Genomic DNA, 24,938 nt, shown 5'->3' on the forward strand with positions numbered 1-24,938 from the left:
GGGCCGGTGCAGACTCGATGGGCCGAATGGCCTCCTTCTGCACTATAAATTCTATGAAGACAGGAAAACCTTTCCTGGCCTACTACTCCCAGTTTTGACGCCTACAAGCACTCGAACGTGTGACAGAAAGAACGTTTTGAAAAACAGCACGGTGCTGAGAATATTCGTACTTGGAAAGATGGCAAAGGAAATTGAGAAGTGAAAACAAGAGTTAAGTATTTCTGACTTTCTGCAGGAATGGGCTGTGAGCCAAGCCCATATGGACTTCTGAGTAGTAAGAGCAATTTACAGTAAAACAGTTATTTAAAACCACTCCACCTTATTAATGACTGGGAATACAGATGTGGAAAGGATTATTCAGGGAAACTTAAAGGACATCACCATTACGGGGCGCTCACCGTCTATCACTCACTGGTTCTATAAATCTGATGTCACGGCAGAAGGGTAACTTTTTCCAAACACTTTCACTTAGCCGGGAAGTTAATCTGGAATTCAGTCTCTGGTTTACCAAGGGATAGGGTGGAGGATGAACTCAATAAAGCACAACGGCAAAATAGGGCACAACATCATAGCGGGCTGCATGAATGTCTAAACGGATGAAAGGCAATTCAACAAGAAAGGCCCAGCTTGGAATGAATTTGCTGATTTTGGCTGGCATAATGGTGGAGGCCCAGTAATTAGATTCTGCAAATCAGGAAAGAAAAGGTGGTGACGGGGGCGGTGGAATCAATCAGGGCTCCCATCTTCACTCACTTGCTGGGCGTCCTGCACATTTTTTTTTTTATAGACTTAGCCAAAAACGCAATTGGCCCACAAACTAATACTCCACCACCACGCCCCACTATCATTGAATAGCCTCCAACACTCACTATCTGTTCTCACATGGAGAAAAATCACTTTAGTAAGTTACCAGATGGCACTGCCACCACTCCTGGTTCAGAGTTGCTTCTGCGCATAATACTCAGCAAGTTGATCAGATGACGAGGTATTTAGAAGTAAAAAAAAAGGGAAGCCAGACAGACACAACCTTTAAATCCAAGAGCAAATAGATTTGTGCAAGATGTAAGGTCACCAAAGCAGACAGTACAAATTGCTTCGGGAGGCAAGGAAATGTGTTTCCGGAATTAAAAGAAAACGAGTGTACATGGGGTTAATCAATAAAAGAGCTATAAGCCCCACTGGGTTTCAGAGCCTTTTCCTGTTGCTAAAGACCCTTATGTTTTTCCATGAACTGCTTTATAAAACATGACAAAAACAACAGGTGGTTGGGGATGCGTTACAGATGTGTATTGGGTTGGGGGTGGGGGGCGCAAAATCTCATGCGAGTTTGGAGTTTGATGTAACGCCACTCCCAAAGTCATCTCGGGACTGTGTCCACCACAGCTGTTCAGTGCTGTTTGTTAATACTCATGCTTCTGCTCCATGTTCAAACAGGAGAAATGGAAGCTGATTTGAAAGACGATTTGTTTTTGTTTTAAAACAGGGTGATTAATATCCTGTATCCCCTCCCAAATGGCTTCAGACCAACATAGGCCATTGTCTGTGGGCTGCCCATATTCCTTCGTTGCACAAGGTGTGTGGCCTTGCAAGTCAAAGGGAGCGACTTTACAAGACCAAGATACCCCTAAAAACAAAAACCCAATTTTTTTCCCATCTCTTGATCTTCCTAAACTGATGGGATAACTCATATGGTGCATTCTTCTACAAGTGATACCAAGTCCCCTGGCACCTTTTACAAGATGGCTATTCCTCATACTCCAAGCACAGGTAAACATTCTTAAATACACGCACCAATACACATCGCATACTAGAATATGTGCGAGATCCCCATTAAATCATCTATTTATTACATAACAAATAACAACCCATGCTCAATCAAAACATTTGCTTCTCCTCTTTTCAGGTGTTGAGCCTCCCGTGCCCCTTCCCAAGGCACCTGCCACTGTAAACGCAGGAGAATTAACACCTTCCCTTTTACCTTCTCGCTCCTCACCCATGCACAAAACACACCTTCTTGGTGCAGCAGCAACCTATGTGTACTTCTTTCAATTTAGTCTACTGCATTCACTGTTCACAATGTGGTGGTCTCCTCTATATAGTTTGGGGGGGGGGGGGGGGGGGGGGGGGGGAAAAGAGGGAAAACCAGGGGCAAATTAGGTGACTGATTTGTGGAACCCTTCTGCTTGGTCTGCACACATGAGCCCAAACTTCCAGCGGTCTGTTGTTTTAATTCTCCATCTTGTTCTCGCACCGATATCTCTGTTCTTGGCCTGCTGCAGTGAAACTCAACATAAGCTTTCGATGAGGCACTTTACAGCCTCCTGGATTCAACATTGAATTTAACAATTTCTGACGTAAACATGGCCTCCCTATTTTGTCTCCTTTTGTTTGCATGGTTTCGCTTTTTCTCTCCGATGTTCCCTTTCGGATAGTCACGCACCTGTTCTAGGCACATCTTTTGTTTCTTTGCTTCTTTTGTTGCACCCCATCACCTTTGGTCCGGTAAGACTAACTCCTCCCTCATTCAATCTCTCCCGTACAACAGACCTCCCTTTTCTCCTTGTCCCACCAACTCGTTGCTCAACACATATTCCATACTCTAACTTCTCCCAGTTCTGGTGAAAGCTCATGGACCTGAAATGTTAACTTGTTTCCCTCTCCACAGATGCTGCCTGACCTTCTTGAGTGTTTCCAGCATGTTTCAATTTTTATTCTGAGGTAAAACGGCTTTTCTATGAAACAAATAAGTGAAGAATCACGATCCTGTTTATATGGTTTGTGATGTCTGATGTCTTTGGAATTAATATGTACAAAAGCCTGGAGCAGTGAAGCCACCTTCAACAGGTCTTCAGCGACTTTAGGATTCATTCAACACTGTCCAACAGGACTTTACTTTGTACAATCAGAGTGCACAGTTGGATCCAAGAAAATGTGCAATCTCGTGCAAGTAGTCTTCACTTGGGAAGAGTGTCCTTTCAGCAGTGAGGAGAAAGGAATGCAGATCAGGCACAGCAACCACAATGGAGATGGAGCAACCCCAATGTCTTTCCATGAGATATTACGTTGCAACAAGTGTGTCCATACGACGTCCACTTACCAGTTCAGAGACAATGTCAGCAAGATCCTCGGGCAATTTCTGGACACCGTCAACTTCATCCTCTTGTAGCCCATCTGTAAGTTGGAAAGAGAGCGATGCATCAGCCACCATATAGACCACGGAACACATGTGTTCAATACAGACACAACAAACTGGGACATTAACATTATCCACTGGTGAGACAAGATGTGCATCACAAAAGGAACGTTACAGTGCCGTACAGCCAACTAATGGACCAAACCTTTAAGATTAATTTGGTCTTTATTTTGCACAAGGAATATTTTTTTTTGTGTGTTTCATCAAGCTAGCTCCATCATATAAATATACATTCAGGCTCATGCATGCACAACAAGAAACTAGCACAAAGGAAGATGGTTCAATGCAGGAGTTTCTCTTAGGCCCAACCATCTTCAGCTGCTTCACCTGTGACCTCCCTTTCATCACAAGCTCAGAAGTGGGGATGTTGGCTGATGATTGCACAACATGCGCAACTCCTCAGATAATTAAACAGTCCATATCCACATGCAGCAAGACCACCTGGACAATATCCAGGCTTGGGCTGATGAGTGGGACGTTACATTCTCACTACAGAAGGGCCAGGCAATAACCATCTCCAATAAGAGAGAATTCCACAATCACTCCTTGTTATTCAATGGCATTACCATTGCAGAATCACCACCATCAACATCCTGGGGGTTACCATTGACCAGAAACTGAACTGGACTAGCCATATAAATATTGTGGCTACAAGAACAGGTGAGAGGCTAGTAATCCTACAGCGAGTAACTCACCTCCTGAGTCTCGAAAGCCTGTCCACCATCTACAGGCCACAAGTCAGGAGTGTGATGGAATACTCTCCACTTGCCTGGAGGAGTGCAGCTCCAACACCACTCAAGAAGCTCAACACCATCCAGGACAAAGCATCCTGCTTGATCGGCACTGCGCCCACCACTTTATACATTCACACCATCCACTACCACCAATGCATCGCGGCACAGTGAGTAACATCTACAAGGTGCACTGCAGCACCTCAACAAGATTCCCTCGACAGCACCTTCCAAACCATAATCTCCACTGCCTAGAACAAGGGCAACAGATGTACAGGAACACCACTATCTACAAGTTCCCCTGCAAGTCACTAACCACCAGTACGTAGAAATATAATGGCTGTTCCTTCACCGTCACTGGGTCAAATTCCTCGAACTCCCTCCCCAACAGCACCGTGGGTGCACCTACAGCACATGCACTGCAGCGGTTCAAGGCGACGGCTCAGTACAGCTTCCGGAGGAAAATAACGGATGGGCAATACGGGTTGGTCTTCCCATCAGCGACCGCGTCCCATGAACAAATTTAGAAAAGGTGAACAGTATTAAGGAAAGTTATGGTACAATGCGGCACATGACAATGGAAAACAACCTACCACATCAAACCACCCCCCCCCCCCCCCCCCCACCCCCCACCCCTACCAGCTGACTCAGTGATTCCCTGTTATGTAGAGAGCTCAACACCAAAAAGGTGGGCAGTCTTTAAAGTGAAAAATGGAACAGGCCACTTATATCCTTGCCAATCATTACAGAAAGCCATTGAGTAGAGGCCCTTAAGTGAGGCAATGACCCACTCTTCAACTTTTAATTCAGCCGAAGAAAGTTGATTTGAGAGAAAAGAAGAAGAGCACCTTAAGTTAAGCAAATGCAAGGTAGCATAGCGAGTCCTGCTTTCATTGAACGGCAGGACAAGCCTGATAGGCTGTGGGGCCTCCTCTGCTCCTACGTCATGTAGTCTTAAAGGTCCACTCTTTCAAGAACCATGTACAATGCACCCTAACATAGACTCTCATCTCATTTATTAAACCTCTGCAGGGAAAATGTCAACAGGTTAATAAACAGCACATGCTGAGCAAGAAATAGTGAGGAATTGACTTGTCCACTGATTTGGGCAGCATGGTAGCACAGTAGTTAGCACCGTTGCTTCACAGCTCCAGGGTCCCAGGTTCGATTCCCGTCTTGGGCCACTGTCTGCATGGAGCTGCACCTTCACCCCGTGTCTGCGTGGGTTTCCTCCAGGTGCTCCGGTTTCCTCCCAGTCAAAAGATGTACTGGTTAGGAGGATTGTCCATGTTAAATTGCCCTTCGTGTCTTAACAGGTTAGGTGGGGTTACTGGTTAAGGGGATTGGGTAGAGGCGTGGGCTTAAGCGGGGTGCTCTTTCCAAGGGTTGGTGCAGACTCGATGGGCCGAATGGCCTCCTTCTCCATTGTAAATTCTATGGCTCTATGAACATATAGTTTCACTGCCCACAACACATTAGCAACCACTCACTTACTGCAGACAGAGAGGATAAATATGCATTTGTAGAAATCATTTTCAAGCTCTCAGGACTTCCCAAAGTGCCTCACAACCAAGCGATTCATTTTGGGAGTGCAGTCACAGTTGTTTAGTGGGCAGGCTCCTTCCAACATCCAGTTTTCCCAACCCCATGGAGCAGTTTATCACCAGCCAACTGTGCTGCCAACTAGTCTGGGACAAATTAAAAGCAGATCATAGCCAGGAAACAGACGAGATGTGTTATGGGTTGCATTTTTTTTTAGCTGATTGAATCATCGTGAGTAGTTTCATTCTGTTGAGTAAAAACTTGTCAAACCCCCAAAACAATCTTCTGTCAGAGACTGTAAATGCCCCACTTCCTACGTTGACGTTGACAAAGAGAACGCAGAGCAGGCGATGAAAAGAGAGGAGCCAAAAGAATTCATTGTTCATTACAGAATTTTCAGGATTCAGCAGCTGCTTCTATAAAAAAATCTTCCACGGGACTTGGGTTTGTTGCACCTTCTAATTGCCCCATCAAACATGTGGGGCGGAATTCTCCGCTCCCGGGAAAAATCGGGAGGGCCGTCGTGAACTCGGCTGAGTTTCACGACGGCCTCGGAGGCCGCTCCTCGCCCCCTATTCTCCCCTCCCGGCGGGACTAGGAGCGGCGCTCCGTAACTCTCAGCCGATGGGCCGAGAGTGACGCGGCGCCGGCGCCTATGTGACGTCAGCCACGCATGCGCAGGTTGGCCGGCTCCAACCCGCGCATGCGCGGCTGACGTCACGACGGTTGACAGCTCGAACCTGCGCATGCGCGGTGGCCATCTTTCCCCTCAGCCGCCCCGCAAGACGTGGCGGCTTGATCTTGCGGGGCGGCGGAGGGGAAATAGTGCGTCCGATTGAGATGCCGGCCCAACGATCGGTGGGCACCGATCGTGGGCCTGTCCCCTCCCGAGCACAGTCGTGGTGCTCATAACCAACAGGCCCCTTACAAGCCCCAAAACGGGCATCTCACGGCGATTTCACGACGGCAGCGACCAGATGTGTTTGCCACCGTCGTGAAGCGGTCGCGAACGGCAGGCCGTTCGGCCCATCCAGATCGGAGAATCGCCGGTTGCCATGAAAAACGGCGAGCGGTGATTCTTCCGAGCGGGGGGATGGGAGAATCGCGGGGGGGCGCCAGGGGGTCATGAAATTAGTCGGGGGGCCCTCCCGCGATTCTCCCACCCGGCATGGGGAGCGGAGAATCGCACCCGTGGCTTTCGAGGCCATTTCAGAGAGCAGAAAAAAATGTCAACCATATATGCTGATCCACATTAACTAATTAATAATCGTTGTCACAAGTAGGCTTACATTAACATCGCAATGAAGTTACTAATCACCACACTTTGGCGCCTGTTCGGGTACACAGAATTCAGAATATCCAATTCACCTGACAGCACGTCTTTCGGGACTTGTGGGAAGAAACCGGAGCACCCGGAGGAAAGCCACACAGACACGGGGAGAGCGTGCAGACTCCGCACGAACAGCGACCCAAACCGGGAATCGCACCCGGGACCCTAGAGCTGTGAAGCAACAGTGCTAACCACTGTGCTACCGTGCTGCCCACCTGTAGACTCAGACCAGATAAGAACGGCAGATTTCCTTCCCCAAAGGACATTGAAGAACCAGATGGATTTTCATTACAATCAATGGATCATCATCAATGAGACCCACTTTCAATCCCAGATTTACTCAATGCATTTCAATCCCACCAGCTACCATGGTAGGATTTGAACCCATGACCCCAGAGGAGTAGCCTGGATTGCTGGTGCAGTGATATTAACACCTCATCATAACCTCCCCGATGCATCTATAATTTTGAAAAGTGGCCAATGACACAGCACGAGGCAACAAACTCCATTTAGTCCCAGTTTTGCCAGGCACAGACTCACAGGGGGATTGATGAGCGCCAGGGAGACGGGGGCAGGAGAGGAAATAGGTGAGCTGGAAAAGGCCAGACACAAGGCACCCCCTGTGCAGAAGGGCAGGTGTGCAAGCACAAACCATTTCCCAGCATTCAGTTCAAGATAGGTTTCTCACAAAACAATGCTTGAGAAAAAGATTTAATTTCCAAAAAAGGACATGTTATCTAAAAGCACATCAGGTCCGGCAGATTAAGACGCAATGCAATGTGATTTTCAGCAAATTAGCTCAATACAACAAGCTAGTCCCTCCACCTAAAAGCTGCCAACTATAATCTGATGTGAGAGACGCCGTGGATAAATGTTACCAAGTGTTAAATCTCTCAACCCTCTGGTACAACACACTTGGCAGCATGAACCCTTGGTGCAGCTATTTATTTCATGGAGCATCAGATCTCAGACTGCAGAAACCAAAATGACCACTAGGTGGCTTTATAGTAAAGGTAATCCACATTCGACACAAGATAAAAGGTATTAACCAACTGGAAATACTAGGATTGGGGAAGGGCCCGTGGGGGGAGGCAAGGGCCCGTGGGGGGAGGGAAGGGCCCGTGGGGGGAGGAAGGGCACGTGGGGGGAGGGGGGGGGACGAAGGGGGGAGGCGAGGGGGGGGCCGGGGGGGGAGCTACGAGGGGGGGGGCAAGGGGGGCCGGGGGGGGGGGAGGGGGGGGGGAGAGGGAGGGGGGGGGAGCTGAGGGGGGGGGAGTCGAGGGGGGGGGGTCGAGGGGGAGAGGGAGTCGAGGGGGAGAGGGAGTCGAGGGGGAGAGGGGGGGGGAGGGGGGAGCTCGAGGGGGGGAGCTTGAGGGGGGGAGCTCGAGGGGGGGAGCTCGGGGGGGGAGCTCGAGGGGGGGGGGCGCGAGGGGGTGGGCTCGAGGGGGGGGGGGAGAGTCGGGGGGGGGGTAGGTCGAGGGGGGGGAGGTCGGGAGAGGGGGAGTCGGGGGGGGGAGGGGGGAGCTTCGAGGGGGAGGGCGAGGGGGGGGGAGCTCGAGGGGGGGGAGATCGAGGGGGGGGAGCTCGAGGGGGGAGAGGGGGGGAGAGCTGAGGGGGGAGGGGGGAGTCGAGGGGGGGAGCTCGAGGGGGGGAGAGCTCGAGGGGGGGAGAGCTCGAGGGGGGGAGAGCTCGAGGGGGGGAGAGCTCGAGGGGGGGGAGGCTCGAGGGGGGGGAGCTCGAGGGGGGGGGAGCTCGAGGGGGGGAGAGGAGGGGGGGAGAGCTCGAGGGGGGGGAGCCGAGGGGGGGGGAGCTCGAGGGGGGGGAGAGCTCGAGGGGGGGGAGCTCGAGGGGGGGGGAGAGCTCGAGGGGGGGAGAGCTCGGGGGGGGGAGAGCTCGAGGGGGGGGGAGCTCGAGGGGGGGGAGCTCGAGGGGGGGGAGAGCTCGAGGGGGGGAGAGCTCGAGGGGGGGGAGAGCTCGAGGGGGGGGAGAGCTCGAGGGGGGGGGAGCTCGAGGGGGGAGGGGGGGGAGCTCGAGGGGGGAGATCGGGGGGGGAGCTCGAGGGGGGGAGCCGGGGGGGGAGGCTCGGGGGGGGGAGCTCGGGGGGGGGAGCTCGGGGGGGAGAGCTCGAGGGGGAGAGCTCGAGGGGGAGAGCTCGAGGGGGGGAGCTCGAGGGGGGGGAGCTCGAGGGGGGGAGCTCGAGGGGGGGAGATCGAGGGGGGGGGGGGAGCTCGAGGGGGGAAGCTCGGGGGGGGAGTGGGGGGGGAGCTCGAGGGGGAGAGCTCGAGGGGGGGAGCTCGAGGGGGAGAGCTCGAGGGGGAGGAGCTCGAGGGGGGAGAGCTCGAGGGGAGAGCTCGAGGGGGGGAGCTCGAGGGGGGGGAGATCGAGGGGGGGGGAGCTCGAGGGGGGGAGAGCCGAGGGGGGGAGCTCGAGGGGGGGGAGCTCGAGGGGGGGGAGCTCGAGGGGGGAGAGCTCGAGGGGGGATGAGGCCGAGGGGGGGGAGAGCTCGAGGGGGGGGAGAGCTCGAGGGGGGAGGGAGCTCGAGGGGGGAGAGCTCGAGGGGGGGGAGAGCGAGGGGGGGGGAGCTCGAGGGGGGGGGAGAGCTCGAGGGGGGGAGCTCGAGGGGGGGGAGAGCTCGAGGGGGGGAGAGCTCGAGGGGGGGGAGCTCGAGGGGGAGAGCTCGAGGGGGGGAGAGCTCGAGGGGGGGAGAGCCGAGGGGGGGAGAGCTCGAGGGGGGGAGAGCTCGAGGGGGGGGAGAGCTCGAGGGGGGAGAGCCGGGGGGGGGAGAGCTCGAGGGGGGGAGAGCTCGAGGGGGGGGAGGAGCTCGAGGGGGGGGGAGCTCGAGGGGGGGAGAGCTCGAGGGGGGGGAGAGCTCGAGGGGGGGGGAGCTCGAGGGGGGGAGAGCTCGAGGGGGGAGGAGCTCGAGGGGGGGGAGAGCTCGAGGGGGGGAGAGCTCGAGGGGGGGGGCGAGCTCGAGGGGGGGAGAGCTCGAGGGGGGGAGAGCCGAGGGGGGGAGCCGAGGGGGGGAGAGCTCGAGGGGGGAGAGCTCGAGGGGGGGGAGCTCGAGGGGGGGGGAGCTAGGGGGGTGAGGGGGGGGGAGCTCGAGGGGGGGAGAGCTCGAGGGGGGGAGCTCGGGGGGGGGAGCTCGGGGGGGGAGAGCTCGGGGGGGGAGAGCTCGGGGGGGGAGAGCTCGGGGGGGGGAGCTCGAGGGGGGGGAGATCGGGGGGGGAGTCGGGGGGAGAGCTGGGGGGGGGAGCGGGGGCGGGAGGGGGGGAGAGCTCGAGGGGGGGGAGAGCTCGAGGGGGGAGAGCTCGAGAGGGGGGGGGATCGAGGGGGGAGAGAGCTCGAGGGGGAGGAGCTCGAGGGGGAGAGCTCGGGGGAGAGCTCGAGGGGGGAGCTGAGGGGGGGGGAGCTCGAGGGGGAGAGCTGAGGGGGAGAGCTCGAGGGGGGAGAGCTCGGGGGGGAGAGCGCGAGGGGGAGGAGCTCGAGGGGGGGGAGCTCGAGGGGGGGAGCTCGAGGGGGGGAGAGCTCGAGGGGGGGGGAGCTCGAGGGGGAGAGCTCGAGGGGGGGGAGCTCGAGGGGGAGAGCTCGAGGGGGGAGCTCGAGGGGGGAGCTCGAGGGGGGAGCTCGAGGGGGGGAGCTCGAGGGGGGGGGAGCTCGAGGGGGGGAGCTCGAGGGGGGGGGGAGAGAGGGGGGGGAGCTCGAGGGGGGAGCTCGAGGGGGGGGGAGCTCGAGGGGGGGAGCTCGAGGGGGGGGGAGGCTCGAGGGGGGGGAGCTCGAGGGGGGGAGCTCGAGGGGGGGGAGCTCGAGGGGGGGGGAGCTCGGGGGGGAGAGCTGAGGGGGGGAGCTCGAGGGGGGGAGCTCGAGGGGGGGGGAGGGGGGGGAGGGGGCGAGGGGGGGGAGGAGGGGGGGGAGCGAGGGGGGGGGAGCTCGAGGAGGGGGAGGGGGGGGGGAGCTCGGGGGGGGCGGAGTCGAGGGGGGGGGGGGAGGGGGGGGAGGGGGGAGGAGCTCGAGGGGGGGGGGGGGGGAGCTCGAGGGGGGGAGCTCGAGGGGAGGAGCTCGAGGGGAGGAGCTCGAGGGGAGGAGCTCGAGGGGAGGAGCTCGAGGGGAGGAGCTCGAGGGGAGGAGCTCGAGGGGAGGAGCTCGAGGGGGGAGCTCGAGGGGGGGAGCTCGAGGGGGGGAGCTCGAGGGGGGGGAGCTCGAGGGGGGGAGGTCGAGGGGGGGAGGTCGAGGGGGCAAAAGAGCTCGAGGGGGGAGCACAGCATGACGGGGGAAAGAGCACGAGGGGAGGAGCATGGGGGGGGGGGAAGAGAGTACAAGGGGGATTGGGAATAGAATTAATCATCAGACGATTATTTAAAACATTTCCGTGTGAAGAGACAAAAAGCAGAATCAAAAGGGAATCAGAATTAATCAATGAGACTTCCTCTCTATTCTGGAGGTGCTCTGTTACAGTGCCAAGACATTCAACACTCCGGATTTGGATGGATTCTTTTGAACGGTCAGTCTTTTATAGACTCGACCACTCAACAAAATACTAATTTTAGCTGGAGATGTACAGCTACGTATTTATCAATGGCCTTGTGAGGCAAATCAGGCGGATGTTGCTGTGGAATAAACGACTGACTGCCAACATAAAACTTCACTTGTCCGTCCTCCATTAGATGCTCGAAGAGTTGTTGTGTGTTGCCAGTATTTGGAGCTTGGATTTGTGACTTTCACAGACTCCAGCTATACAAAGTCACGGAAATGCACACGTCCATTGCATATTTATTGATTCTGTATTCAGGATGTTTCAAATAAACTTCCTTTTTCATGTTGACCCTATGAAAGGAGCTACAGGCTCAAGTGCCTGTGCCATTATTCACCACAATTAACGGGAGTTAATGTTTCATCAACTCAGTCCTGAATTAACTAAACATTAATCCGAGATTCTTTCCCTTTCTCGATCACCATGAACCAGCACTGCAGGCGACCGTGTGCTGTTTAGACATTGTGTTACCATGATTCTCACCGGCTCCCAGGCCACTCTCCCACCCAATTTACCAAATCTTCCGAAATTCTCCGTTATTCTGCAATTTAAACCTTGGGTTCCCTTTCATTCCCCCTTGGGTTTCAACTCAAAATCTGCTCTGGCTACCCACAATCCTTTATGTTTTCACTGAAGCTGTTGAAAGTCACCGATAAAACTGGGAAAAGCAGAGCCCCTCCGTCCGCCATCCCTTCCGCCAGCCATCCCTTCCGTCCGCCATCCCTGAACTGCAGAGATTTGCTGATGTACCACGGACACGAATAAATATTGCTCGTAGAGCATGTTCATGATTGAGACATGTGACAAACACTGAATGCTGCCCAAGCAGAATACAAACGTGCACACTACACAGTGAATACAGTGTCTCATGACCGCTTACTTGTTATACATGCACACAGAAACATTAACATAGGAATTAGGAGCAGAAGTAGGAAATTCAGCCCTTCGAGCCTGCTCCGCCATTCAATCAGATCATGGCCGATCACTTCCTGGTCTCAAATCCACCTCCCTACCCGTTTCCCATATCCCTTTAACCCGTTTTTCTTTAAAATCAGAAATATATCTATCTCCTTCTTGAAACCATTTAATGACTCTGCGATTTCACTGCACTATGGGGGCATTGAGTTCCATAAATTCACCACCCTCTGCGGGAAGTAGTTCCTCCTCATCTCAGTTCTAAATCTATCGCCTCTCAACCTGTAACCGGGACCTCCAATCTTGGTCTACGTTTACTTTATCAATCCCTTTTAGTATTTTATACACATCGATCAGATCCCCTTCTAAAGTCCAGTGAGTTCAAGCCCAAACTGTTTAATCTCGCCTCATACATCAACCCTTTCATCCCTGGAATTAACCTGGTGAACCTCCTCTGAACTGCCTCCAATGCCAACTCAACACTGGTTACAGAAACACAATGAATACTGATCAGACAAGTGTTGGCAACAAATACTGGGTAGACAGCCACTTTCAATACAAGCTAATCACGCACAATGCAGGCTAATTTCCTCAAGTTGCATGATGAAGTAAACCTTTGTTCGGACTCCCAATAAGCTTTTGACAGTCCTGATTTTAATCCACTTTTGAAAAAAAAAAGAGACCACAAATGAACCCAGATATATTACGGGATATTTCCCCCTTCCCTCTCCCCAAAACGAAAAAGCCCCACATGCTGCAAAAACATTGACATGATCCCGAGTCAGGCACAGATCGGGATAATATACAGTACGTAACTGGTGGACTTACAGAAGCGAGGTCACAAAACCACATTTGTTATTTGCAGCAATATCTAAACAGTAATACAAAGAACAAACAGGCAATAATTTCAGAGCGCATAGAGAACAGAATAATTCTGGGCACTGTCACCCTCCCCACCCATCTAAATACAGTGGCACAATAGTAGCAGACAGACAGGCTCCCGGAGTTGAGCAGTTGCCTTAAAAGGACAGCCCTTGCATTAATTATATAACTAGATCAAAACCAGTTCTCAAGAAGTATTCCATAATATATAAATATATATATATACACACATTAGATCATGGCGGATGTTGCTCATCCCCATTCTCCTGCTTTTCCCCATAACCCCTGACCCCCTTATTAATGAAGAGCTCCCCTTATTACTCAAGGGCTCCCCTTTTTACTCGAGGTCTCCTCTTATTACTCAGGGGCTCCCCTTATTACTCAGGGGCTCCCCTTATTACTCAGGGGCTCCCCTTATTACTCAGGGGCTCCCCTTATTACTCAGGGGCTCCCCTTATTACTCAGGGGCTCCCCTTATTACTCAAGAACACCAGATTTGTGCTCGAGGTGCTGTTACCTACAGGGCTACAGACCAAGAGCTGGAAGGTGGAATTAGACAGTTCTTTCTTAGAACAGGAGAACTAGGTAATTTAGCCGCTAGAGCCTGCCCCGCCGTTCATGGCAGACCTCATCATGGCCTCAACTCCACTGTCTTGCCCGTTCTCCATTACCAATTAAAAATGTGTCTAACTCATCTTTAAATTTACTCACTGTCCCAGCACCATCACACCCGGGGTAGCGAATTCCACAAATTCACAACCCTTTGGGAGAAGTAGTTTCTCCTCATCTCTATTTTAAATTTGCTACCTTGTCCTGAGACTATGACCTATTAGTCTAGAATGTCCCAAAAGAGGAAGCATCCGCTCCATTTCTACTTTATTCATACCTTTTATCACCTTATGTGCCTCAAGTTGGGTCTCCCCTCATTCTTCTAAACTTGAGACTATATAGGCCTAAACTGCTCAACCTTTCTTCATAAGACACTGTTCTATGTTCTATTATGGATGATAAGGGAATAGTGTGGATGGGCTTTAGAGTGGTTTCACAGGACGGCGCAACATCGAGGGCCGAAGGGCCTGTACTGCGCTGTAATATTCTATGTTCTAAATCCCTCATCTCTGGAATCAATCTAGTGAATCTCCTCATGAAGTGCCTACAATGCCACTACATCCCTCCTCAAATAAGGGGACCAAAACTGAGCACAATACTCCAGGTGCAGTCTCACCAATGCCTTGTATAGTTGTAGCAACACTTTCTTACATTGATACTTCATTCCTTTAGCTATTAATGGCAGCATACCATTTGCTTTCTTTATTACCTGCTGTATCTGCATGCTAGTTTTCTGCAACTCATCCACGATGTCACCCAGATCCCTCTGCGCCAGAGCACCCCCAAGTCTCTCCCCATTTAGATAATATGATGTGGAGATGCCGGCGTTGGACTGGGGTGGGCACAGTAAGAAGTCTTACAACACCAGTTTGAAGTCCAACAGGTTTGTTTAGAATCACTAGCCTTCGGAGCGCAGCTCCTTCATCAGGTGAGAATTTAGATAATCAGGTGCCTTTCCAAGTGTGGATCTCACACTTATCCACGTTAAACTCTATCTGCCGCATTTTAGCCCACTCTCCTAACCGATCTATATCCATTTGTAAGCTTCTTATTTCCTCATTGCAACTTACTGTCCCACCTATTTTAGTGTTATCTGCGAATCAGGCTACAGAACCTTCTATCTGTATCCAAGTCGTTAAAATAGATTGTGACTCGTTGGGGGCCAAGAACGGAATCCTGTGGCACCCCACTAGTTACATCTTGCCATCCAGAAAAATACCCGTTTATCCCGACTCTCTTGCCTTCTGTCCGTCAGCCAGTCGTGAGCAACTAAATTACCCCTAACCCATTTGATTTAACCTGGTGTATTCACCTTCTGGGAGGCACCTTACCTGAACTTCCAGAGGTTCAGATACACTACATCTACAGGATCCTTTTACCCACTTAGATTGTGACTCCTTCGAAGAACTCTAGCAAATTAGTCAAACATGATTTACCCTTCACAAAACCATGCCGACTCTGATGGATTGCGTTTTGACGTTCCAAACGTCCCGATATTTTTTTCCTCAGTAATGGATTCTAACAATTTCCACGGTAAATGTGGGTAGCACAAATGCTTCACAGCTCCAGGGTCCCAGGTTCGATTCTGGCTTGGGTCACTGTCTGTGCGGAGTCTGCACATCCTCCCCGTGGCTGTGTGGGTTTCCTCCGGGTGCTCCGGTTTCCTCCCACAGTCCAAAGATGTGCAGGTTAGGTGGATTGGCCATGATAAATTGCCCTTAGTGTCCAAAATTGCCCTTAGTGTTGGGTGGGGTTACTGGGTTATGGGGATAGAGTGGAAGTGTTGATCTTGGGTAGGGTGCTCTTTCCAAGAGTCGGTGCAGACTCGATGGGCCGAATGGCCTCCTTCTGCACTGTAAATTCTATGACAACATCAGATGTTAAACTGGTCTGTAATTTCCCACATTCTCCTTCCCTCCCTTTTTGAAGAAGGGTTGCATTAGCATTTTTCCAATCCTTTGGAACCTTTCCAGTGTCCAGGGAATTTTCACTTCTTAGGTTAAAGGAAGTGGTACAGGAAGTACCACTTCCTTTAACGTCCTGGGATGTCCACCTGTGAAGTCCTGCAATCAAGGGCGTTACAAGTAATAACGTAAGTTAACGCTAAGTAAAGCTTAGATCACATGTGCAATGTTGGTGGGGGGCTCCAGGAGGTGGGCCCACAGCATGGCCCCCGCATGCTCCCCTGCCTCTCCTCACAAGGCTTCCTCAAACCACTTAATGTTCCAAACAATAAATCAAATTCTGTTGAAAACTTGCGTTGCTTAAAATTTCTTCAGACTGGCTCCTGCCAAAAGGCCTTGGACATCCCTCTGGCTAATAATACAATACTGGCTGTGTCTCTGTAAAAGAATTTTTGTCGTCTTCTTCGCCCCTTCCTCTCCTCATTCTTGTCCTACTCTTTTACCCTCCGACCGCATCGTTCCCCTTCTATTTTTCCTTCAGCAATAGATATTCACTTCAGGCAGCATGGACAACACGAGGAAATAGTGAGGACGCACATTGAACAGAGCTGAGACGTGAGCCTTAAAATTGTCTGGTTCTTCGCCAACCGTCATAGTTGGTGGTCGAACAATAGCTATTGGTGGGCCAATGAACCGTGGATAAGAAGCATCATCACCTGCAAGACATTTCTTTTTTCCCCATGAACTAAGCCTCTCCTGAACGGAACCTGTGTTACAGCACAGATTTACAGGTTTCTGTTCGCATCACTTCGGAGCCGGACACCTGTGGGTTTAGTCAAAGTTCTCTCCCACTCGAGTTGCGGAGAGCAGCAACTCAAATTTGGAGAGGTGCAGAAGGCAATCCGCTCTTGCAACAGTCCCCAATGGACATGGGGAGAGAACAGGATCAGATTGAAACAGCACCTTCGCAGAGGTTACGACTAGGCTCTCAAATGAAGAACAGCCACAGAAGGCTGCTCAGTAGCACAGTGGGGCGGCACGGTAGCACAGTCGTTAGCAATGTTGCTTCACAGCTCCAGGGTCTCAGGTTCGATTCTCGGCTTGGGTCACTGTCTGTGCGGAGTCTGCACGTTCTCCCAGTGTCTGCGTGGGTTTCCTCCGGGTGCTCCGGCTTCCTCCCACAGTCTAAAGATGTGCAGGTTAGGTGGATCGGCCATGCTAAATTGCCCTTAGTATCCAATAAAAAAAGGTTAGGTGTGGTTACTAGAATGGGGTTGAGTTGTGGGCTAAGCGGGGCGCTCTTTCCAAAGGACTGTGCAGACTCTATGGGCCGAATGGCCTCCTTCTGTACTGTAAATTCTATGATTCTATGAATGGATCAGCAGTCAGAAGCTTCAGGAAGGGAGCTTTGAGAGAAAAATCTGGAACAATCCTGAGGAAGAAGAGTCCAAGACATCCCTTCATGCCTACGCTGCAGGCGAGGCTTTGTGCACAGATTCAGGTCATGCCTTTCACAGGTCTCCCGTGTTCTCTGCACGTTAATGCAACTGAGCACAGTCCATCTAGGCTGAAGAACGAAATGAGAAGCACATCAGGAGGCAAGCCAATGACTACTGTTGACATGTGCAGTATGTACCCATTCATATTTGGCAGGATGGGGCTAAACCTTTTCATCGTGTGCTACGTGATCAAGCAGCGGTCCCCTCCCAAACTCACTGCCCATGCAGGCAGGAAGTCAATGATAACTTGGACAAGGTACCAGGCAGCACCCAGCACATAGGCTGGATTAGAATTTCCTGAGTTAGCCTCTTCCGGAGAGGAAAGCAGAGACAGCTGGAGGCAGGTAGAAGCACACCAAGCACAGATTACTCAACATTGGTGCAGCACCGCTAAATCCCCAACTCTCTCGCTGTTGATCGTGCCCAATTTTCCACTCCCTCGTCCAGGAGGACTGAAGTAAATTGCAACGACCTGCCATCACCGAGCCTGTGATCAGCTAACTCGGTACACCCTCTGACTGGGGAGCCAGCCTTGCACACTTATCGGCTAACTACCCAATTCTCTTCATCAACTGAACCACCGGGGTTGCATTCTCTCTTTTTTTGTAAAATTCCCGGCACAGAGAAGATGGGCTGAATGGCCCCCGCCTGGGCTGTAACCATTCGATAAAATTGCTATCGCTCAAGCTTTACTAAATATTTTAAATTCGGGTTAATGTGAGCCCAGTCACATGCTTTCACTTCAACCCCAAAACGCTCCAAATTACTAGGTCATGAGGGAGGGATAGAGGAAGAAGGGGTTAATGAAGGGAGTGAGGAAGGAAGGGGTGAATAAGTAGGAGCAGAGAGAAGAGAGGCAAGAGAAAATTGATGGGAGGGGGAAAAAAAATGAAAAGGAGCTCTGTGGAGCCATTTGGTTGGAAACACAGGATCTTGGGGAGATGCCAGATGGCGTCATTGCTGTAACTGCACAACAGCACCTCGGCATTAAAAGACAATTCTATTGCCAGATTATAAAATATTAGTTCAAGTTACATCTCCCCCACTCCCATGCACTACAGTTATTTTCCGCAGAAACATGCACTTAAATCAGACCCAAAACTATTTATACCTTCAAAACAAAAAAAAAAGCAGGAACAACAATCACTGAAATGATTGTTTATTTATTTCCAGCCGACGTATTGAACATCCAGGTTCCCACCAAATAATATTGGGGGCCCACCCAACCTTGCCGACTGAGACAGAGTCTTATCAACAGACAGCAGCCTCGCAAAAGTGTCTGCTGCTTCAAGAAGCAATGAATTATCAACTTTTAACATCTATTTTGCTCTTGCTGGTCTCGGCATGCAGTAACCCATTTCCAGGCCTCTGACAACACCCAGAACAATATTCCACATCTTCCTGTGAAGAGGTGCTGGTAATTGCTCATGAATTTTCACTGTAGCAAAGCGAAGGTCAGGAAATAGGTACGTCAGAATATGCATTTTAATAGCTGATGTATTAGCCCAGATATTCTGGTCTCCGGATGATCGTACCCTTGAGGTACCTCAGAAGACGCATTGGAGGACCCCTTGGATGCACGGTGGCACAGGTTAGCACAGTTGCTTCACAGCTCCAGCGCCCCAGGTTCGATTCTCGGCTGGAGTCACTGTCTGTGCGGAGTCTTCACGTTCTCCCCGTGTGTGCGTGGGTTTCCTCCGGGTGCTCCGGTTTCCTCCCACAGTCCAAAGATGTGCAGGTTAGGTGGATTGGCCATGATAAATTGCCCTTAGTGCCCAAAAAGCTTAGGTGGGGTTACTGGTTACGGGGATAGGGTGGAGACGTGGGCTTAAGTAGGGTGCTCTTGGGGCAGCACGGTGGCACAGTGGTTAGAATTGCTGCTTACGGCGCCGAGGACCCGGGTTCGAATCCCGGCCCTGGGTCACTGTCCGTGTGGAGTTTGCACATTCTCTCCGTGTCTGCGTGGGTTTCGCCCTCACAACCCAAAAGATGTGCGGGTTAGGTGGATTGGCCACGCTAAATTGCCCCTTAATTGGAAAAAATGATTAGGAACTCAAAATTTATTTTAAAAAGTAGGGTGCTCTTTCCAAGGGCCGGTACAGACTCGATGGACCGAGTGGCCTGATTCTGCACATAAATTCTATGATTCTATTATGTCCCCATGCAGTGAGCAGAATTTCCAGGGTAGTTTGGACTTCCAATGGGAAACCACCCTGTGTCTGGAACCCACTGAATCTCAGATTTAAAATCCGAGACTTCAGATGGTTCTGATTCACTTAGCGGAAGAGTTACCCAGCAAAGTAGAAGGATTAAAACCAGTTCATATATTGGGTAGCTATATGACTGACCCGATCCCCCAACCTCAATTGTGCTCCTGACCCGCCTCCCCCCATCCATCACCCCACCCCGCCGCTGCCCTTGCGCCCACCACCCACCCTCCCACCACCAACCTGGTGCCCCCAACCCTCCAACTAACCTCCCAAAAACCCCCAATCCCTTTGTCTACCCCCAACTACTCTCCTGATGCCCCCAACCCCGATCACCTACTCCTCCACCCCGTTCAGCCCTCAAGCCTCCCCTCCCAACCCATCGCTGACTCCCATCCTTTTATACAGAGGATTTTTTAATAATTAAATCACACTGGAGATCCGGTGGCAATGTTTTAACCATGGAACATCTACAGTAAGAACAGGTAGGCGATGGACTCAATGCAGGAACTAAACAAACTAGCAACTGGGAGGGCAAATTAACATTCACTCACTATCGAGGGCCTCAGTTAATCCAACTGCATCTACGCTGCATTTGTAACAACTGGATGTACGACCATGCTGGCCCATCAGTACTATATCGCTATGCTGTCTAACCATACCAAAGAAGTGCCGATTTTAGCCAGTGAACTTTTTGCATCTTTCGTTGAGTGTACTGAAGTTCCTTAATTCACAAGCCGTCCCGAAATGGGCTAATTGTTTCTCCACACTGAAGAAAGAGCAGTACTGTAAAACCAAACCATGCAAACAATATGACATTTAAATCTAACAAGATCATACACTGTCATAGCTGCCTTTACCTTTCAAAGCAATTGCTTCCACATTCCCATTTGCATCCAGCATGGTGCTAAATTTCCGATCAGCAGGACCCTGCATCGCTTTTGTATCCAATGAAAGAGTATTAATCTCTCCACCTCGAAGGAAAAAGTTTTCATTTTTGCCTTTCGCTTCACTTCCAAATCCATTCCCTTTCGCTCGCCCAGGCATCTTCCTGATCTACAACCAAAGGCTTGCCATTTTGTTGCGAATGTTCCTCAGAATCTGAAGAACTGTTCGCCATATAATCAGCAGGTTCCTCAACTATACTGAGTAAGACTTCCTGGTTTTGGGAATACACAACTGCATCAGTAGAATTAAATAAGAACTCCAATGTCCTTTTGGCTCCTTGGGGTCCATAGCCTTCGTTATGTATAGTTGGACTTTCCGGTTCCACCGGCAACCAAGATGGCTCTTCTTCTTCGCTGCACTCGGTTGACAACGAAACTTCAACACACTCGCTCTGAGAAGCTCCTTTCTTTAAATCTGCAATCGATTGAATTTCTGTTGGCACTGTGTGATCCTCACTCAAGCTGGAGTCAAAAGCTGTTTCTAACAAAGCGTCAACCTGTTTAGACCACTCATCATCACAAAGACAATCCATTTCCAATTGATCATCATTTTGTTCGGGTTCACTTTCTAAGGCGTTTGAAAGTGGCCCTTCTGATGTAGGAAGAGACTGCTCACATTCCTCAACGTCATTCAATGAATGAGGCATTTTGGGCACTCCCACATTTTGTTCAGGCTCTGCTCCTTCAGTCATTTTGTGGGTCACCCCTTCATGTTCCTTATTCGAATCGCCAATCAAGTCTTGCGAATTTGGGAACATTTGATCATGTTTTACCTCAGAGACAACTTCAACATTAGCTTCGCTAATTGGGCCAAAGTGTGAGCTATCAGCATTGGCACTAGGCTCATCATTGCCTAACTGCACATCTGCTGTCTGTTCAGAGAGTGGAGGACATCCATTGCTCAGTGGACAATCTGCCACCTGGACATATTCCTCTGCTGACCCACTGTCATTACTCAGGGCATGCTCATCGGTCACCAATTCACCATGATGTTTGGCTTCCTCAAACTTACTTTCCTCGACCAGAGCAGGCTCCGCATTTGCTTCATTGAGACTTTTCACAAAGTCTACTGTTTCACCGTCAGGACTAACGCTATTTACATTCAACACCACGCCATCCGTCATTTCCCCACAAGGATCATCTTCTTGGAGCGCACACTCTTTACTGGAATGCAATTCTTCAGATGTTGTTGTAGTTTCCACACAGGCTTGGTCACAGGACAGACTGGTTTTATTGCATTCCCCGTCTGATGCATTCTGCGCAAGGGCACCATTGCTCGCTGTATTCCCAGAGTCCACCATCAACCTAGACTCCTCCTGTTGTCCCTCAAGTTCTGGGTGCGTGCTCATAGCTTCGTAGCTGGCTGCTCCATCCTCTAACGTTTGCTCAGTAATATGGTTTTCAGTGATATTTTCTTGACCCTTGGTATCCCTTGCCTCAGGACACCAATCAGTCAACTCTTCGTCAACTGGCATATTCTCCTGCGGCATGGATTTCAGGCATGCTGACTGCTCGGCGGGTATTTCAGCTGGCGTTTGTGCAATGATGCAGGTGCTATTCGATTCACAACCCTCTTCACCTTCTGCAGCTCTTACATTTCCAACACCTTCAACAGGTTGTGGTAGTTCAGGCTGCGGCAGATGGGATGGTATGGAAAGTGCATCCTATTTCAAAATAAGAAGGGAGAAAGCAATCAATAGCTGTACTATATCAATAAAGGCATTGCTACGCTCAGATATACTAATATACTAAGTCTTTTGACCGTGCTTATTTTTCACATTGGCACCAGCAATCTCACTTTAGTCAGCATGTTTCCCTTGGGACACCCTTGGGCTGTTTTTATATTACACGGGGTGCATCGGCACAAAGCAATTCTTTCGCTTTGCTTCACACCAATGCTAAAATTATAATCTAAAGCTAGAGATCAGACTCCAGGGAGTTTCAATTCTCCTTGCTCTGATATTAAGCTCCCCCCCCCCTCCCTCCCCCGGACTCCAGATCTAGTTTGCAACTTCAATGCAAGGAACAGAAAGTGCTTCAAACAGTTGCATTGCGAATACAGCATTAATTCATTACCCCCAAATTATTCCCATTGCCAGGCCTCCTGGAAGCATTCTCCATTTCCACAGGCCAGTGGCTCTACCTTTCAAGATGTCTCTCTCTAGACATAACCCAATGTTGAAACAAAACCTATAACACTACTGCTGTACATTTCTCATTGCCTTAAATTACATTGAAAATGTCACGTTTCCCCACTCCCAGTAGCACAATCAAAATATAATTTTACACTAGGATATTCATTAGTCCATAATTCAAACCGGTTTAACCTGACAATCAAAAAAAAACACAATTGTTCTGGTTAGCAAAGGACATCTGGTTGCTCTCAACAATGAGTTTTTCAGTCTATAAACTCATAATAATATTGATAATTTGTGAGTAATTACCACAATCCTGAAACACACAACATAATTAGCATAGGACCAGACACATCAAGCAATATCCCAATTGTAAAGATAGATTACACTTGGACATCTGAAACCCATTAAGTACAGCACCATCTGTTTTGCTGCTTATTGCAACTGCAAACCCATCCATGGCCCTTGGTAATTATACCTGATCAGCATGTCAACATGACCAAAGCAAGGGCATTTTAAGGAAAACAGCAGGGTCAATGGTAAACAGAGCTCAGTAAGATTAACTATTACATTTGTAAAAATGGATTTTCTAACCTCAATGGTTTAGCTCATAAATATACGACGCAATGTGGAGCCAAACCAATACAAGCCACTGTATTTCAGGTTTGATCACAGCTACCTTCCAGTCAAAACTAAGTAGGGCCTCCTCAATTTGCTTCAGCAGCCCTTGGAATAGATAAAGGAGAGGAGGGGAAAAGAGAGGTGTAGGGGTGGTGAATTGTCCAGGACTTTCGTTCTTGGGCACGGTCGTGACTTTTGAAGGGAGGCCGCACTGTGATCATCGCCCAGTGATGTGCCAGCAACCTTTGTCTAGGTTCATGTAGCTTTGTGTAACAAGGTAGACAAGCTGGAACTCATGGAACTGTTATTCACAGGAGTTGCGTGATTAATATTCAGTGGTAAATAATTGATATTAATAGTCTGTTGCTAATTAACATGAAGATGCAGCTAATTGTAGGAGGTTTTTCAGTGTAGGAGTGAGATTGTTTGCTCTGGTTAGTTAACAGCTGCATCACCAATGGATTATGTTGCTACCAAGATGGCAGAAGATAAATAAGATAGAGGATCTTGGTCTTTCTTTGAACAGTGATTCCAATGTTTCTATGACTAGTTTTAAAATAAACACTAATAGCATTATCAATGCGGTGATTTAACAGAGTTACACCCACATGAAAGTAGCAGAATGATGATTCTTGTATGAATTGTGCTGCACAAGTATTTTGTTACACATCTTGTATCATTGTTAAAGATATTACTTGTAAGTTCTCAAAGACAAAATGACAGGAACGGCTTCAGGAAACTGATTGCTTCTTACCATTTCACATCTGTGTGACTGGATGTATCTCTGCAGTTCACTGATGTTGTGTTCCATGCTGTTGAGTTCTGCTCCCTGGGGGTTATTGATGGTGTACATGTAAACGTTCAAGTGCCTTTGGTAGCGCACAGAGTAGTCTTCAGAGGATACGATTGGTGTTACATCTCCTGGTAAAACTGCGTCAGGCTTTTGCCTAAAACAGAAGGAGCAACAGTTAAACATTTCGAGATATTAACGTTTGCATGACTGACGTGATTCCGCCCAAGTCGGTGCTTCGACAGGAGGGGAGTCACACAGCAGTTAAGACAAAAGATCAGGTCCGGCGGCTGCTATCGTGTGCAGCTGTCTCCTCCCCTCAATGCGGCTGTGGGAGGTGCGTTAAAAAACACCAGCTGCTTCCGCTGACGATGGGGTGTAGAAAGAACATCCGGGGTGAATTAGCAACTAGCTGCTTCAGTACATCTCCTATGGGGTTCCTTCTACCCACTCAAATCACGGATAGCACATGCACCAAGACAAAAGAGCAGGGAATGATGGAAAGTAAATTTAAATTGAAACACGGGTAAAAATCTTTATCAATATTTTTATTATTCATTCATGGGGATGTGGGCTTCATTGGCAAGGCCAGATTTCATTGCCCACCCCTAAGTGCCCTTGAGAAGGTGGAACTGAAACATTCATTTTCAACCAGATGTGCCACACCATCCCTGGTGCCCTCACCAGCCAGTGCCTCTTGCAATGATCTTCCAGCCAAGGGACAAGAGACCAGGCAAGGATTAGAAGATCGGCAAATCAGCTTGGCTCTGTGGTAGCATTTCAGCTCGAGTCAGAAGTTTGGATGTCAAGTTCCAGGTCTCCTTCCAATTCACGCATCATTCGGAATTGGATAATGTTGGAAAGACCAAGGAATATCATCAACTTCAGGAAGCGTAGCACGAAACCCCACCTACATAAATGCCTATAAGTGGAGAAGTGGAGATGGTTGACAGCTTTAAGTTCCTGGAGGTCACCATCACCAACAGCATGTCCTGGTCCACTCACGTTGGTGCAACAGTAAAGAAAGCCCACCAACGTCTCTACTTCCTACGGAAGCTAAAGAAATTCGGCATGTTAACATCAACTCACACAAACTTCTAGATTT

The 24,938-nt window shown here is 50.2% G+C and overlaps 1 protein-coding gene across 1 annotated transcript in view; it reads right to left on the bottom strand.

The window, feature by feature from the left end:
• Positions 1–24,938, bottom strand: part of LOC119974459 (A-kinase anchor protein 13-like) — a 293,182-nt gene that overhangs the window by 242,208 nt on the left and 26,036 nt on the right. Inside the window, 4 exon segments of the mRNA XM_038813369.1 lie at positions 3,098–3,171; positions 20,201–20,354; positions 20,356–21,951; positions 23,798–23,990. Of these exon segments, the coding sequence (XP_038669297.1) occupies positions 3,098–3,171; positions 20,201–20,354; positions 20,356–21,951; positions 23,798–23,990 (2,017 nt within the window).

The sequence above is a fragment of the Scyliorhinus canicula genome, chromosome 12 (genome assembly GCF_902713615.1).
Source record: "Scyliorhinus canicula chromosome 12, sScyCan1.1, whole genome shotgun sequence".
Classification (NCBI taxonomy): Eukaryota; Metazoa; Chordata; class Chondrichthyes; order Carcharhiniformes; family Scyliorhinidae; genus Scyliorhinus; species Scyliorhinus canicula.